At 28.7% G+C, this 19,031-nt stretch overlaps 1 protein-coding gene across 1 annotated transcript in view; it reads right to left on the reverse strand.

Annotated features, from left to right (window-relative positions):
* Positions 1-19,031, reverse strand: part of LOC123296970 (rap guanine nucleotide exchange factor 4) — a 252,698-nt gene that overhangs the window by 125,602 nt on the left and 108,065 nt on the right. The window contains exon 3 of the mRNA XM_044878706.1: positions 13,613-13,704. Within this exon, the coding sequence (XP_044734641.1) occupies positions 13,613-13,704 (92 nt within the window). The remainder of the gene's footprint in view (positions 1-13,612; positions 13,705-19,031) is intronic.

Here is a 19,031-nt window from a genome sequence, read left to right on the forward strand (position 1 = left end):
ATTAAAGATGTTATTAATTCTTTATTCTGTTTTCAACACATAAAAAAAATTATTTGATTAATGTGTATTTACGCCATTAAATTGTTGATAAGATTTATGATTATCTTTTATTAAATGATTATCTTAATTTAATATTTATTATTCTAGAAAAAATAAAGATCATTTAATAATTTATTTGGTTTTGTTTTTTTTTCTATCATTTGAAAAAAGTTCATTAAAATAGCATAGTAACCGTGAAATAATTTTTTCACAATTTTAACCTAGACTTTTTTTTGTAACTAACTAAAATCTTGTAGATAAAACTCGTGAATACTCGACTCAACTTAGGTCATTTTTCTTCCAGTCAATCATTTTTTCCATGAATAACACTTTGAACTCTTCAATTTGCCATAGGTTTGATCACTATTACATGTCGACCAAGTAGGAGCGTGAATTTTACAATAAAAAATTACTTCCCTCTCTCTTGAGGTCATACGGAATTCAGGAAAACATGACACTTATTCTTTACAAATATGAATACCACCATTCCTGATGATTTTCATCAATATAACAGATAAGTACCCTGGAAATTATGCTGTCTGTCCAATTTGACATTCTCTTTTTATCCCCAGTTTCCCAAGTATTTCAAAGTTATTTCAAATAACTTTCAACCAATTCGTCTATAATCTCAATAGCTTAATTTATCACAATCTTCATAAAGTTTTCAGAAGACTTGAAAATTAAGTGTTCTTCTGGAGCCGTTATCCGATAACCATAATATAATATGACATACACACTCGGGACATTTGATGGGAGCAGAATGAACATGATATTTCTAACCTCTCTCAAAGTTTTTACGGCTGTTGCGAAATTCTGATTGCAATATATGTCTAAAAGTAATTTTTAGATTATCTTTAGCAATTTATAAGTTTTTAAAATGTTCAAAAAATTCAAGCATTAGAATTTTTTTTTAGTTGATCTATTCGTTCTATAAGTTAAGTAACACATCCCAGTTACACAAGATTCATAGCGTAAACTTTTTGTTGTAACAGCAGGTTTATTTTTTACTCTGTATATATACAAAAGCAACAAATGAGAATCAAAAGATAAATTTTAATGCGGGTTAAGATGTTTGCCTCTTTGACAGACTTAATAATACAGTACGAATAATAAAACGTAATAAAATATAGAAAATTTTACTGCGGTATCACACGAAGTCAAAATATGTAAAACTTTCGATTTTTGTCCGTATTTCAAAAACTCTTCGACCAGTCAACAAATGCACCCGATTTTTGTACTTTTTGGGTCAAAATTACCTTATATACTGAGTTTTATCGAAATTGGAGATTTCAAAAATTTTTCGATTTTTTGCAATTTTTTTAAGGGGTGTACCCCTTTGAAAAGATCGAGAAAAACGCAAAAAAATATTTTGTTTTGGAATTTGATGAAACTCGGTGGATGGAGTAATTTTGATCCAAAAAGTATAAAAATCAGGTTAATTTAATGATTAGATGCAGAGTTTCTGAGATATTGAAATATTTGGATGGATTTTAGCCCATATCTCAAAAACTATTCGACCAGTCATCAAATGCACCCGATTTTTGTACTTTTTGGGTCAAAATTACCTTATATAATGAGTTTTATCGAAATTGGAGATACAAAAAATTTTCCATTTTTTGCAATATTTTTAAGGGGTACCCCTTTGAAAAAATCGAGAAAATTGGGAAGAAATTTTTGCTTTAGAATTTGAAGAAACTCAGTGAATGGGAAAATTTTGATCCAAAAAGAGCAAAAAATTAGCTTAATTTAATGATTGGATGCAGAGTTTCTGAGATATCCCAATATTTGGATCGATTTTATTCCGTATCTCAAAAACGATGTGAACAACAGGTTCTTGGACAACAGTGTGTGTTTATTAGCTGGAAACGCCAATATCTGACCTAGAAATGATAATTGAACCTTGAGTATAAGAACACCCAGTATTTGTCTCAAAATCGTATGTGTTTCTATGCATTAATCCCTCGTCTGTAATTTATTATATATATGTTCTTTGATATTAAGTATTATATGTACATACATAGTACCTACAAATACCATTATAGGAACGACCTTATACCCTTATAACCTCATAAACATCACACAGAATATAAATATACATACATAAAAATAACATGAGCACATATTTAATATATGTAAACAATAAATGTAAATTATATATTTGATATGGTAATCAATGTACATTTTAATTAGTATCATATTAGACAGCGAAATCCTAATAGAGAGAATGATACAAAAAAATTTAGAAATTACGATTTTTCTATGTCAGACATTTTTCGATTTATAAAAGAGAGATTGTTTTTTACGTTGCTTGAATGTCGAATTTACAAACATTGACTTTTTCATATTTCAACTATTTTTATTATTTTGCCACATATGTCTAAAGAAATTGGTTGAAAATTCCTATACCTATATATAATAAATGTGAAAGTAAAGATGTTTGTTTGTTTGTATATTTGTTACGTTTTCATGCAAAAACTAATGAATGGATTTGAATGAAAATTAACAATAATATAGCTTGTACATCAGAATAACACATAAGCTCTATTAAACATTAAAAAAAAATTTTTAATTTAATCTTGTATTAAAATAGTAAATGTAAAACAATTCATGGCCGTCGTTTTTGATATACTCAATAAAATATTCCTATTTTATAAAATAAAAAATTGAACTGTAAATTTATTTTACCCAATTTTACTTAAATGCCTAAAAAGAACTACTTGGTTAAAGATATTGGCTATTTCGAAAACCAAAATCATTTTACATGAGTTATGTATGATAATTATCTGAATGGCGTTTGAGTGGCATATTATTGGAACAGTGAAAAAGGATGAAATAATTAGATCGATAAAACTATGTGGTTCAAATGAACGGGTTTTGTAGCTTGAAAAACGAAAAGTAGAAAAACCTTTTTTAGAGCTGTGAACAAGTGGTAGACAAAAGTCTAGGTAGGCCAATGTTTACAGAAAAGACGCTCAGCTGGGAAAACTGAAGTATGTCAAAAAGTGTGTAGTGTTAATCTTTGAGATCGGGTCTTTAGAATCCTTAGGGCGGGTACATTATTGTGTACATCCCGTTTTTAGAAAAGGGCTCATCATTTATATATAATTTTGAATCAGTTACTTTGTTAAAGGCCTGTTATTATACTAAACTAAAGCTTACTTTGATATATTACACCGGTTTCATATAGGTAGGTAGCTTACCTATATAAGTTGTCTACTTTAACCAATAGCATTGGTATTCATACATTGTGTAGTTACACTTCTAGCACAATAGATTTTAAAGGTCACATTTACATGCACACTCATACTGACACTTCACTATTCATTTTGAACTTTTCCATATATAGATTAAATCAGGAGTGTAGTTCTTCGAATTACAAGGGCAAATGTATAATAACTGTGATTTATCGTATGATATTTTGGCATTCACTAATTTGTACATCAAACAATTTTTTTTTTAAATGAAGAAACGAAACCTTTTCTCCAATTTAATGCAGTTTACGACACGTTAATTATTAAAAACAGCACTTTTTTCAAGGTGGTATATGAAGAAGTCGTAATTAATGTTAGATTTTTAATCAATAAGTGCTTTTAAAAATGTTTTACCATTTACTTAAAATACTTGTACCAATATCCCTCGAGTTTAAAGCTTAAAAATCATACCAAAATTAAGAATTGAGCATCAAAATGAACAACTTTTTTCGGTAATAACACTGACTTGGATCATTAATTTCTCCTAAATAAATCGTTTAGAGAATCAAAATGAATTTTTCACAAACTATGTATAAAATAATGATTAATTGATACATAAAATTGCAAATTTTTGGATCATTTTTTCGGTATCGAAATACTTCACATATCTAAGAACACTCTCCATTAAATTACCTTTTGCTTAGTGACGTCATACGTGGGTATCACCATAGACATTACATATAAAACTGTTTTGCTTAAAGGAGATGGGTAACCTTTGAATGCAGTCTTTGATTGCTTATAATTTCTTCGTGTTTTAATCAATTTTCAATTCATTTTCAAATTTTGTCATGGTATCAAGTTTAGTTTGACATTTTTATGGGTAATATGGCCAATTCGACATCAGGATTATCCCTTACTATGTTTCTTAAGCATTTAAAATCCTTACTTTACCTTGTTCATTGCATTTGAACGCAACACTCGAATTTTTCACCATTGTATACGCTTCTGTAGATATATTATTGGCTTACTTACTTACTACTATTACTATTAGGTACTACTAGGTCACTTTACCAACTATCAATATTGTTAACATTTAATAATGGTATTGGCTTCTTTCATACTATAATTTTATTTTCTTTCTTTTGTTCAAGAACTTTTTGTTGTTTTATTTTTTATTCAAGATTTTTTTGATTGATATACTAAAGGTTTATTTATTTTATACTAGCTTGATACCCGCTCGCTTCACTGTGATTAAAAGTAAAAACCTCCGCTTTATAGCCTGCAGTTCTCTTGATCTCACTTATGCCCCTTCGATAACACTTGAAGGGATTGTTTTACACAGCTAAAATATATGCAGTTTTTCATTTTTACAGTATAGTCATTGAGTATATCAGAAAATATGCCTAAGAATTGTTTAACATTTACAATTTTAAATTTTTACAGATAACTTTAATTTATGGTTCAAAATGATGATTATAGATGAAGATCAAAATCTTGTGAAAAAATGATGTTTTATCACAGACTTGAATATACACCTAATAAAACTTAAATACTGGTAATTTGTTTACAAGCCAAACTTAAAAACTCTAGTTTATTACAATTAATTGTAATATTACTAAGCCAACAATTTATGCATACCCTGGAAAATTTTCTGCCAGAAGAAACTGTAGCAAAAAACAAACGCTGAGTTGCATTTTTAAAACTCTAGTTATTTTGGTCAATTATTTTCTTATTTACGCTCCATAGATTTTTATATAAAGAAAAATATTTTCAACAATAGATTTCTAGTTTACTTACGAATAAATTGGAATAAAAAAAACTGAACGAAAAAGAAATTTTCACACATCATAACACTATGCGTAAGCACATACCTTTATACGTTAAACATCTCAATAGATATTGATCTTTTACACCAGTTGTCTCATAGTTCACATAAAATAACAAAGGGATTAATATATTTTTATTTAGAACGGAATTTCGTGTGATGGTAAAAAAGTATAGTCTTCAAGCTAACCAATTTTTTCTATTTGATATTTCTTTGTTTTCTAAGGCTATTACGATTTTACCTCGATATAATAGGTAAGACTTAATCAAATGTAAAAAAACACTGTTGTAGATATTCTAAATGCAATAACCTACTCACCCTCGGTGTGTTTTTAACATTAGTATTTTAAACCTTGGCCTAGCCATTTCTGTTAAAACAATTTTTTTCAATTTTCCTCTTTTCAAAACTATAATCTTTCTATTATCTTTGATACACCGAAACTCCGCCAATTAAAATAAAACAAGCTTTAATTTTTATATGTACTGCCCTTCGAAGAAAATTGTATTGTCCTTCGTGAAAACCCTTGAAGTTAAGTAAAAAATTCGATTTAAAAATGGTTGCATTAAATTTGGTATCGTGTGTTTATGTTACAGGAGAAGCCGATTGTAAGTAGGAGTTGATTCTTGCTAGGCAGAGTGAACTCTTACTAAAAACATCAATAGCAGTTGATTAAAAATGAGTAAACAAACTTTTTTCTAGGAAGAGTATGCTTGCTTTGGTTTTTAGTAATGAAATTAAGTTTTTGAGTGGAAGACAAGTTACTTTGTCATATACTCAACCTAAGGAATTATTATATTCTTTTAATGTACACTCACTGTCAAAAAAAGTGCCACAGTTAAAACATTCTAAGCGTACTCATCATATGTTATGTTATAATAGTAACACTTAGAATGTTTTAAAACGAGCATTTTTTGTGACATTGAGTATACATAGAGGTTCTGGAGTCTTTACACCAGATTTGTGTATTCAAAAGAAAGAGAAAGTTTGCTTTAATTAAAAACTTTTTTTAAACATTTCAAGAAGGATTAATGTAAGACGCATCTCTATATAAAATTAGTTTAAGATAGAGATAAAGTTTAAGATGAACGCTGGAATGCTGTAACTATTTTTATCATAATTGACTACAAAGAAAATATATTTACTATAAAAACTTCTCTTTGACTTTTTTTATCAAACTTATTATCGTTCCTGTGACTTAATAACGCTTCAATTTTTATTTTACAATACGAAATATTGATTTTATGTCAGTTGTTGGCAAATAATTTTATTTGTTGAGGTTTTTTCAAAAGGCAGTTAATGTACACCTAAATTGTATAAAATAATTTAATTCATTTTTTTAAATGGGGTTTAATCTCCGTTTTTAGGGCTTAGAGTGTTTCAAAATTAAATATCTATTAAGTTCGGTACTAAGACTATATAAGTAAGGAAAGATATGAAATTCCTTTTTTTTCGAACTTTTTTTGGGCAAGTTTCATTTTCCGACCTCCAAGTGTGGGTGCAGGTTTTTTGACGCTATATTTGTTTTCTTTTACAGATGAAGTAAAATTCAAATCTCTAATTTAAGGACGCCCTGCTCGATAATTTCAGGACACTCTTTATAATTAAATTTAGAAAATTCCGTAAAACCCAACTTAAGCGAAAAATCAACTTCTAATTTAAAGCTTAAATTTCTGGAATATTTTAAACATATTTTTATTTTGCTAAACTTTTATTCAAGTGTTGGTTAATATTTTATAAAGTATAATTATGGTCACCTATACCTACCTCTGTTTAAATGACAAATTGACATATTTTGTCTTTTCTGTGTTTGTTTGAAACGGATGGCTGACTAAAACAATGCTATAAAACAATCAATAAAACTGCCACCTGTGTAGATATATAGCATGTTTACCACTAGGACAATATCTTTGTATTTTATTAATTTTTTATATACCAAATATCTCATTCCTTCGGTATAAAAGTGCAAAAGGTTATACATACATTGAATAAAGTATATACGTATTGACGAGAAATATATTGTTTCAATTTTTATGACTGTCATAGAGTATATATTATGTACACCTATAAATACAGGATGATTCATTTTGAAGCTTTATAGTTCAAAGTTACAAAGTTCACCTGTTTTGTTTCTCATTGCAACCTGCCTTAAAATTGACTAGTTTACAGGGATCATGCACTCCAACCAGCAAAGACATTCAATCGTCACCATTTTGAAGAAATAAAACTTCTAATTTTCTTTACTTAGTCCACTATATTTTTTAATATTTTAATAATTAAAAATATATTGACATGTTTCATCTAACATAGAAATTTTTCATCTAACAATAAGAAAAACGATAGATTGGACTAAGCAAGGAAAATTAGTTAAGGAAAGTTTTATTTCTTCAAAATCCTAATTATGGAGTTCCACAAAGTAAAGCTCACTGCAATTAATTACATTATATCGTGTAAGCGACAATTCAAGAACAAAGATATGCTTTATAAAAGAAGAAACTTAGAGAAAAATATTAAAGTCGAAGTTTTAACCCTCGAACTAAAAAAAGGAGTGTTATAAGTTTGACCGCTATGTGTGTGTCTGGATGTAGCATCGTAGCGCCTAAACGGATGAACCGATTTTGATTTTTGGTTTTGTTTGAAAGGTGATTTAATGGAGAGTATTTTTACCTAGTGCGCGTTTAGGGTTCTGTACCCAAAAAACTATAAAATTGACGATGATGTTCAAAATCCGTTTGATTTGGAAAAGGCTTTAAAAAAAACGGTAATTTAATGGAGATTCTTCATAGATATGCTCCAAGTGCATAGATATGTTTAAAATTTTGTAAATTTCACTTGTTTAATACTGAATTTTTTCATTTACAACATCTAGACGCCTGAATATTTTCTAGTTGTTCAAAGCTTCCTTTAATGGGCTAAAATATTATAATTAAAAAAATTGTCAAAACATGATATTTCAACAGGTTCTAGGAACAAACCGATAGGCGTTATAGTTTTTCAGTTATAAATGTTTAAAATGTGATCAATTTGTGGTAGCTCTGTATGACTATAAAAAATGCACATAAGTATGAAATATTTTGTAAGATGAATTTTGTATTAGAATGTGATAGAAGCGTCATAAAAATAGTGAGGGAGAAACAATACCAAGAATGAAGGATTTAACAAACCTACATATTTGTACATTTACGTGTTATGTTGTTTGTGGGAGTAAGCATGTATGAGTACCTACCTACTAGTCAACTTTCTAAGCTGTTTACTTTTTCATCTTAGAAAATATAAAACTATTACTTTATATAATACAATGTCCTTACGTATTAAGTATTATAAAAAAAAATGATACACAGGATGTTTAGAAGATTCTGAAAATATTTCAGCGGTTTTTTTTAAATAAATACTAACAGGAAGAAAAGCGCTTTCTGAGGAAAGTAAATAAAAAGAGGGTATTCATTACAAGAAGATGGTAACATTTTGGGCAAAGGTTTTTTTAACTTCATGTTGCTCTCACAAGCAATATGTTAGCAATGCTTCTTTATAAATTGAAAAGCTGAAACTTTATTTTATCGTTGTACAAAATTTTTTAAACAATTGTTATATATATAAAGCTATATACATAAAGGTCAAACCGACAGAAAAAGTCGAGGGTAATCATGGAAGATATAAAGAATTATTTTTAAACCTTTCTAAAGGAAAACGTGTATAATAGATTTGCTTCAAAAACATCTTTAGGAAAGAATATTTGATACAGAATAACTAATATTCTCTGTTTCTGTTAATAAAAATAAATATTACACCAATCAAGAAATAATCAATCACTTCAGCTATTTATTTATTTACATCTTCACATATAAAAGAAGAAACTGACAGACTGAAACCGCTGTGTTTAGAGGCATGAAACTTTAAACAAACGTTTTCCTAAATGATGTAAGTGTTCACGATGAAGATATATTTAGAAACTCAGCCTCGAAAGGGGTAAAATTAGTTTAGTACATCAATTGAGCTAGGTGGAATAATGGCGTAAGTTTGCAAAGTGTGTTTATAGAAAAACACTAGTAGTTAATCGCCAAAATCATCCTATATATCAAACACTGAAAGGTCTCAATAGTCCAGACTTTAAACTAGGCGAACCAAAATTTTAAAATATAATACGAAATTTTCATGCCATAAATAAAAAAAATCAGATACTTTTCAAAGTAATGTTTTCCTACTATAAATATCTTGTTCGCAATTATATTACACAAGAGACTTAGATAGTACAACAAACATAATGTAGAGAGTGTAGTGAATCATGAACATACAAATAGAGATAGTGTTAAAACTTCTTAAACAATATATAAAAAGCTTCGTTTTATATTTTTAAAGAGAATTTAAATGGAAAATCGACTTAGCTTGTTCTGTGGCTATAAATCCTTTTACTTATAGAAAATTCATTGCACTTTCTAGTTATAAATGTTCTGGATATGTCACTTGGTTTATTTACCACAAAGAATCTACTATACAGTACAAGTATGTAAGGATTTATTGAAAATTTTGTAGCCATGAGTATAAAACCATGTATACAGTTTGAATTTTTTACTTATAGACCAGTCAATATCCTATTGAAATAGACTCGTTAAGGAATTTTCCCTTAGAAACTCGCAAGTTATGTACCTACGCTATATATGTCCAGCAAAAATGTCTTTATCCATATTAGAGACAACAAAATGTGATTTAGAATGCCTTAAATCACTGAACTCACTGAACTCACTGAACTAAACCGAAACAATGGATTCCTTAGAAAATTATAGAAAAGAAGCACTTTAGAGTTTTTTTATTTGACGTTGATGATTAATGCTTCGTTAATTATCATTTTTAATATTCTAAATATTGTAAGTTTCATACTTACAGAGACATTCAGGTTTAAAGTTCTGGGCGTAAAAATTAAACATAGTGTCTGTCGATGAATTTACACAACTTTTTAGCATTATTTACTTCAACTTTTCCTATAAAAAAAATTTAAGATTTCCTAACATTAATCAAGAATATTTTTTAGGCACTGGCTATGAATGTAGGACAAACATAATGACAATTTCTATATTTCGAGAGTCTAAAACAAAGCTGTAGGATAATTTTTATACGTTTCATTTCAGTAGAATTTAACTGGAGTATTAGAACGAAATTGTAGTATATGCTTACATAAAATAAGTCTTCTAAAAGAAAAATATTTCCTTTATAAATACCTTTCCAAAATTCTAAAATTCAGGTGATTTCAATTATTCTTTAAATTTTGTTTTTTTGATTACGAACCATATTCATTCAAAAATAAACATGTTAATATAAATATATTCGACTCACGTTTATATCTGTAGGTTAAAATAGCATGCTAGAAACACCCTTAAATCACTTGGACTGTGCTTTATAAGTTTAAAAGTCCACGGCCTCTAAAAACGTTTACATAAGCACTAAAAATGATATATGTTGTAGAAACAAATAACTTCTATAAACTTTATGCTTTAACCGACTTCAAAAGGAGGATATTTCTAATTATTGCTAATAGATTAAATACTTATTAGGCTAATTACTTTCTACGCTTCTTTCATTCGCTAGCGCTTGCTTGCAACAGTCTAGAGCGGCTTACGGACTTAAAGAACTTTAGAGACTCGCTATGATCGTAGATAATAAGTATTTGACAGGATGTGAAATAATATTTCAAAGTTGCTATCAACTATAAGCCTTTACAAGTAGTCATGTATAAGTGACTCAAAGAAAACAAATTATTTCAGTGTGCCTTTTGGCAAAGACCTCTAACATTTTCCATTGTGCTCTATCTCTGGCAATCCTTCTCCAATAACGGCCCGCTTCAATTCATCTTCCCATCGCTCATCTTCCCATCGCTCATCTTCCCATTCATCAATCCCAAGATTTTTAATTTTTTGCATATTTTTGAAGTAAGTTTTAGTTTGGTTAAAAGTTCGTTTTCTTTAGATATTACACAACAATAGAATAAATAATAAAAATACTTTATGTTCAGATATAAAGTTTCAGAAGAAAACTTTGCCCAAATTATAGTTTATTTGTTTGTTGATTGTGTAGCATTTATATTAAATTTAAGATATGGGGACTTGAAAAGTATATAAAGGTTAGATTATAACTACAATTGTTAACAATACCAACACTACACAAAAAGTTCAACAACGTCTAGACCAAATAAAATTACGACAAAAAAAATCAAATATACGAATTGTATTAATAATAAATGAAATATATATATATTTTAATAAAAGCCAATGATGATTTTATTTGGCCGATGGGCTAATAAATATTACAAATATTCGAATATAATATTGTATATTTTTTTGGTATATAAATTTTTATTACGAACAGTTTTACATGGTAAAAAAACAAGGCCCTGGCTCTATTCAGAATCCGATCGAAGTTAATAATAATTATAATATTTAGATTATCTTTACAATTTATTCAGCTATAATAGAAAATCGGATTTTCAGGGCGCTTAGTACGTAAAAATATGATTTAGTCTATGTTTGTAAGCAAATGTTGTAACATTATTACATGATATGTCATTATAGAGTTTCTCCTCAAAAAGCAAAATTTTGTTCTGTTGTTCTGTTGCAAAATATTTTCACGAAAGAATTATAGGTTAGGCAAAACTAGATCGTAAAACTAGTAATATAACTAACTATGCATAAAGGTAAGATTTCAGATATTACTAAGGGATAGAGAGAAACTATTCCTTAATTAAGGCGTTTTTCTCTATTTTTGAATATATTTTTCAAAGAAAATATGTTATAAGATAGAGAACTTTCCCCAAGTATATTATGTGACCTATACCGTAAAGGATTCGATATAGGGAGTATATATTTTATTTTTCCAAAATTCAGAAGAAAAATGTCCTGTGCCAGCAAAACTGCAAGTTTCGGAAAAAATATAGAATACCAGGCCTTATTCGAAGTTTACTTTAAATTTCCAGCAAATTTTGTATGTGCCTAATTCGAAAACCTTATATCACACTTGCTTTGTCCACTTATAGACCGTGCGACATAGATACTTTTTATGCCACAACTATCAAGTTTAGATCAGATTTACAAAGGTTATGAAATGATTCATGGCAGAATCTTTTTCATACGAGTTGAAATCGTACTTTATAATCGAGTAGACAAGTATTTTTTTTCAATATCTTCATTCTCGTTTCACTATTACGTAAACTTATTACATGATAAGCCTTGTAAAAAATCAATTTGAAATAATGAAAAAGTAATCAGTTCTATATAAATGAAAATCAAAGTTGTAAATGAGTATAGTATTTTCTATTCTTTACTGTGTATTTTTTTATATCAAATAAGATATCAAAAACATTGTACGACTGAAAAAGGTATTATAGTTTTAAAATATACTATAACACGAAATATAAAAGAATCTTACTCTCTCACAAAATATATATGGTCTAAAAACCTGCAATATGTGCAAAATATATTTTCATTAAGAATTTCTATCTTAAATAAAGGTGAAAATTGACGTTAATAATATACAGCAAGATAAAATAATTTCAGATTTTTTTTATAAATTTTAACAGATTTCAGAAATTTCTTTTTAATTGAATTATTTTGAAATAAATACAATTCTAACGATATTTGTATAACGTAATACCTTATAACTACCTACTCTCATAACATGGCTACTTTTTATAATTTTATATAAAGGATTCTTTCTGCACAGACAGAAATAAAGTTAGTTTTAAAAAAACCTTTAAAAGTTCGCAAAATTTGAACGTTTAAAGTTCCTAAAAAAACAACGATGATCTCCGTGTTACTTCGCTTTGCAAGAAAGAGACGGACTATAATATTTGAAAGCATATAATTTCTTCGTTCTAAGTCTTCTAATAAAACAATAAAAATTTCGTTTTTGGGAATTTAAATAGGAATACCTATGGGGCGATAACAATTAAGTAAAGGGCCATAACATCAGACACTTGTTCAAAAAAAATTGGAAGTTTTTTCATATTTGGCCATCCTTAATAAAAAGTAATTTGAACGTATGCCACAAATTGGAAATTGGCACACTATATTGACCTTTTTATTTATTTGAAAACACTACCTATATAGTTAAAATAAACTTTTTCATTATATTTGACTTACAAATAGTTACAAAAAACTATATACTAAAATATCTGATTTTCTGAAAAGAAAATATAATACCAAAGTCAATTTTACCAAACTAGGTAAAAACCACGAACAGTTTCAAAAATAATGTAAAGTTTTTTCATGTCTTTCAAGTGTTTCCATGGAATATTTGTTTGTTCTCTTTTTGTACTTTTAAGCGACAACCACGATCTCAATTTTCAGTTTTTGAAGTCATTTTTTAGTTTGAACCAATGATTGATTGGAGTGACTTACTTTACTTAACCTACATAAATATTTTAAGAGTATAACTAAAATATACTGAAAAAGCGTTTTTCGTTTCTTTTTTGAGAACGATTACCTCCAAGGTAGTTAAAATTCCGTTTTGCATAAAACGATCAAATATTAGGTATGATAATTTAAGAATCAATAATGATGGTTACATAACTTACTTTACTTTCCGCATCAGACTGTTGAATTCGAACATCCAATGAACCTCCCAAAACAGCGTACCAACATTTACCCGTATCTCCTTGCCGAAATACTGTAACAATTTAAAATAGATCATTAGTTTTACAAAATTGAAGAATTAAAATGTAGTATATTGAGAAACAAAGTGGAAGCTGTGAGTTGTGACATACACAAATCAGATGTCGAAAACATACAGCTATTAATTATTTTCGAGTGTGCTATGAACTTTCATCCACTATTTCACCCTTTTAGGAGATGAATTTCAAAAAATCCTTTCTCAAATGACACCTACAGTGTAAAATCACTAAGCTCTCCAAATTTCAAACTTAGCGATTTAGGCTGGGCGTTGAAATGTCAGTCGCGTACATTATTTATTCCCGCTCCAGTTTACTTCCCCCATCTGAAATAGCTGTTATTGTGTTATTGGGGACTCCCGAGTAAAAACATTCATTGATGCGACTATATTTTTTCTTCCGTACGGAATCCTAAAATTAACTTTAAGGGTGAAAAAAAACTTTTTCGTTATAACAACAAGGAAACCGTGCGATTATAACTGGACTTATTACAAATACATACATCATAATAATGTATTAATAAGTAATAACATTAGTCACGTACTTCTTACAGAATGTAGAACAAAATTATTATTTCGTATAGGATTTAAAGTTTGTGATGGAAAACTTTTTTTTTTTATGATAAAGTTATAATATGTCACGTAAAATATTTAATAAGTATTTATTATAGCAAAATATTTCACACGTTTTTTTATGATACAAAATATTAATATTATATTTACATAAGTTTGATTTAATAATGTTCATTATATTAGAAATAAGTTTTAATCAAAGTTACACTTTTAATATTTTGTCATAAATACTTTATATGTCCCGTTCAAGTCAAAAAAATAACGAGCCAAACTTCATTAGTATAATGAGATGAAAGTATATAAAGTATCCAAGAAACTGATAGGAACTACTGTTTACAATTTAATTTTCTAGTACAATTAACTTAATCGAAATCTGTTAGAGAGAAAGAACGTTAAGAAAAAACCACCCTTTTTAACAAAATATGACTTATTGGTAAAATTTAGTACTCAAAGAAAAATTAAAACCCACGAGTAAAGAACAGTTCAGGATTTAAATAAATTTCTTTATCATTCTTGACTACATTATTACAATAATTTCTACTTTATCGAATTTGATTCGAACAAGAGGGACTGAAAAGTCCGTAGTATATATTCAGTTTGAGGATAATTGAATTCACTTATAATATTGCATTATTAAATTTCTAACTCCAATGAGAATTGATTTGAATTACCTTTTATTAAATTCAATTTAAGTCGATATGACTTACAAATCATTAGAGTGAAATTGATATAAAATGTATTTCAATATATTTCATAAAACGATATCTAATATGTTTGAAAAAAAAGCAGCAAAAATTTCGATTAAATAATTAAATCGAATAGATACAAAATAAACTGTAATGTAGAAAACGGGAGATCAAGTGGACATAGGTGAAATAATGAAACTCTACAAAATTATTGTGTACAGTACAGAAAGTTATTGTAATGAGTCCGACTTTCGAAATGGAAATTCCTAACATATCTTTACGTTTCATAGTCAAGAGAGGACAAAAACACCAATTTGAAGCAGAAGTGTCTATGTGTGTGTGTACAGAAGTGTCTGTGTGTGTAAAAATGGTATCCACTTCGTTGAGGTGTAGATCCCCAAGCGTGATGACGGCAATATAATCCGAAGAGAATTTTGTAACATTAGGTCGAGTCGGTCGAGTTTTTTTCTTAATTATTATTTTTTGAACTGTTTACTATGGTGGAAACCTCAAGGGTCGCACTAGTCCCACCCACGGCTTGTTATTCATTCTTGTTTTATCGAGCTATGAAATTTTAAACAATAAAATAATTGTTAGCATACAAAATTCACTTAATTAATTTCACTTAAGGGAATAATTTAAAAAAATTTCAAACCGAAATTTTACTGACTGGCTTAAACATTTAAGAGCTTTGTCGTAGTTATTGGATATAATTTTAATTTCTTTTTACAGCCTCTCATACCTTAGCAATTAAGGATATTTTGAAGTAGTCAAAATGTTATATTGTAAAAATGATCATAATAGTAAAAATATTATGACCTCTAGAGACACGAAGACTACAAATATATTCTAAACTAGAAAAATGTATTACGAATAGAATGGATAGAAAGGAATTTGTTGAAAATATTACGAAATCGTTTAAATATACCGGATGATTTCAAGGTTTTAGTTTAAACATTTAAAAACCGTCATCAAATGTGAAATGTTAGGTTAGTCATACTTCTTCTCTACGGAAAATAAAAACTAAAGGTAAAAATATTCCTTCATTCAAGCACGGTTTCAAAATATATATTCTAAAAATATATCGTGGATAATTTATCGAAAATAGGAATGAGACAAAAAGGTGGAATGAGCTATCATGATGATGAGACAGGCTTGCAAATCTGCCCCGTTCCCAGATAATATGATGTCAATTAAGTGTGAATTTCTACCTCTAGACGTTGTATGCAAAAATAATAAAAAATTAGATTAAAGATATCGATTTGATATTTTTCCATCAATATTAGATTCTATCAAAGAATTTCAGTAAAAAATTCAAATTTCTATAGGAATGGATATGTTATGTTACATATATATGTCGCTAATAGTGTTTAGTTCTGGTATAAAAACAGTTCGAAAACAATTCAAATGTTTAACGGTTAGTGTATGTTTGTGTGCAAGCATCTAATCGTCAAAGCCCCTACTCAGTCCTCATCATCAGGACACCAGCCCACACTACACCAGCCCACTGCTCCCATTAACTAAATTAATTTTCTGTTATGCCGACGGGTATCTTTGATTCTCTGTAGCAATAGAGCTCATAACAAAAGTCATTCTAAAGTTTTTCATGCACTCAGGTAACACGGCTGTGGCACATATGCTTTGGCAGGAAAATGCTTTATAGTGAACGCATGTTATGTTACTGATACGCGTCCACTGATACAACTCTAACTGAATCTTTGTCAATTCGAGTGGGATTTGTTAATTCCAAGTTGTGGAAGTGCAAAACGAATGGACAGAGTAAGTATTGTTGAAAAAAAGGTGGTTTGCAATAGATTAGCAGTAGTTAGTCTAGTGACGCAACTTAACTGAGCAGTCATGTAGTTTTGAAGCTAAACAAAGTTCCAGTTCAATAAAGACTGCGTTGCAATCGTACTAGTGTAGAAGACTCAATGTAATTACGTGCATTCGATTCTGAAGTCAACTCTTGCGAAAAAAATGCGACTGTATACTATTTTTCACATTTTTAAATAAAGTAAATTTTGAGTCACGCCATATATAGGAGTAGCTTTTACGTATGTAGGAAGCTGTAGAAAGGTTTGTTAGGTTTTTGAATGCGAATGCATTCAACAGATAAAATTATATATACTAGGTAGGTACCTTCGTCCCTGGTATGTATTGAGTGATATAGAGTCGTAAGTACTATGGATGGGATACTGACACACGTAAGTACCATTCTCTTGTCGTACACGTACATATGCAGCATACTATGATAGAATAGACTCCAACTCTCGTATATTCCATTCAATCACTCATAGCACAACAGTATATTACAAGCGAAAGCTATCAATATTGAGTGTCAATCGCATATAGATAGTAGATAGATATATAGATATGAAATCGATAGAAAATATATATTCGATATTGCTGCTGAATAAGATTTTCTCGTATATTGCATTGAAATTGAAATTCATTTATGTTATATAAAGAGTATGCATACACAACACACAGAAAGGTGGATGATACGTTCAGGTGAATGGAATTTATACATAATTTGTGGTATAACTTTATAGGTATTATGTTGATTCAATACATGCCAAAAATAGAATAAGAATTTCATTTCAATACAAAATTGTTTATTATAGATGTACAAGCGAAAGGGAAACTTTGGATAAATAATCGGGGGTTGTCCGATTATTTGAATAAATAAATGACTTGAAAAGTTGATATATTTAACATTGGTCTTGTGGGGAAACTCTAGATGAATTATATGTTTTCATATAGATTACTCCAAAACTTAATTAAATTTAAAACCTTAATAAATTATTAAAAACAAAAAAAATCCGTTGTGCCCAACTAATTAAGGATGTATGAGCACGGTAGTGGGGACGCAAATTAAAAAAAAAGTATATTTTTTCCACTTTGATGGTGAATAATGTTATAACTTGACAATATAATACGAAAAAAGAGAATACAATTTTTCGATATCTGTAGAGTAATTTTCATAATATCGAAAATTGAAAATTTTGCTTAATTATTTAGCTTTCGATGTTTCGAAAACCAAGGCAGATATCGCCAGACGCTTTTTTGAGTAAAATGATTCACAAATATAAAAAACAATTTCTGCTTATAATACAAGAGACGATATTTGGTCGATCTTCACCCCTCTCTTCGAAATTTTATTCATACCATCAATATTTTTAAGCGTTACAAACTTGGGACTAAACTTAATATACTATGTATATTTCATATATACATGGTATAAAAATGTCTCACCTGGCTATCAGATGAATGAAAACCGACCATATACCATTAGAACATCGGACAATTTCTCCGGATAAATGTGATCTCAGTTCAATGCTTGGTTATCGTAGCATGTTTTTCCCTGTACTCTTCAGTTGCTGTAAGTTCACCTCTAAATAAACCCTAATTAAAACTCATAATATGCCAATTCTAAATCTTTGTATAATGTAAATATTCACAAAATGATTACACAAAGAAATGGAATGAATATAAACAATAAATAATTGATATAGTTTCTTTGCCTGGATTCGGTAAAATTATTAATAGTTTAAAACAGGCAGGTATATATGGTTTATTAAGGTTCAATAAATTTATCGAATATTGATTATAATAACATTTATATAAATAGAATATAGTCGAACGTTACTCAAATGGATATAGGTAATACAATATCGGAGATACAATGAAACAGATAATGGATCAATGTTAGTTAAATACATAGTACCACTAAATTGATAAACTTTTCGCCTCAGGGAATGTCAAAACTTGTGAGTTAAAATGACGATTCCTAGACCAAAACTTGTTCTCTTCGAAACAGGATTGTTTATCTTTAATTACAATTGTTTTCTGTTAGGTTGTATTGGTTGTCCACGAAAGACACACTTAGGCTATAGGGCCCATTGTGATACCAAATATGTGTTTTACCACCTTTCCGCTGCTAATTTCATTTATCAGCTCCTCAATTTCAAAGGTTGAGTGCACCTCCTTCATGCATGTACCATGCACTATACCAGCCCATCACAATTAAATTAATTTTGTTATTAACCAACTGAGCTAATAGGGTGA

Source organism: Chrysoperla carnea, chromosome 3, assembly GCF_905475395.1.
Source record: "Chrysoperla carnea chromosome 3, inChrCarn1.1, whole genome shotgun sequence".
Lineage (NCBI taxonomy): Eukaryota > Metazoa > Arthropoda > Insecta > Neuroptera > Chrysopidae > Chrysoperla > Chrysoperla carnea.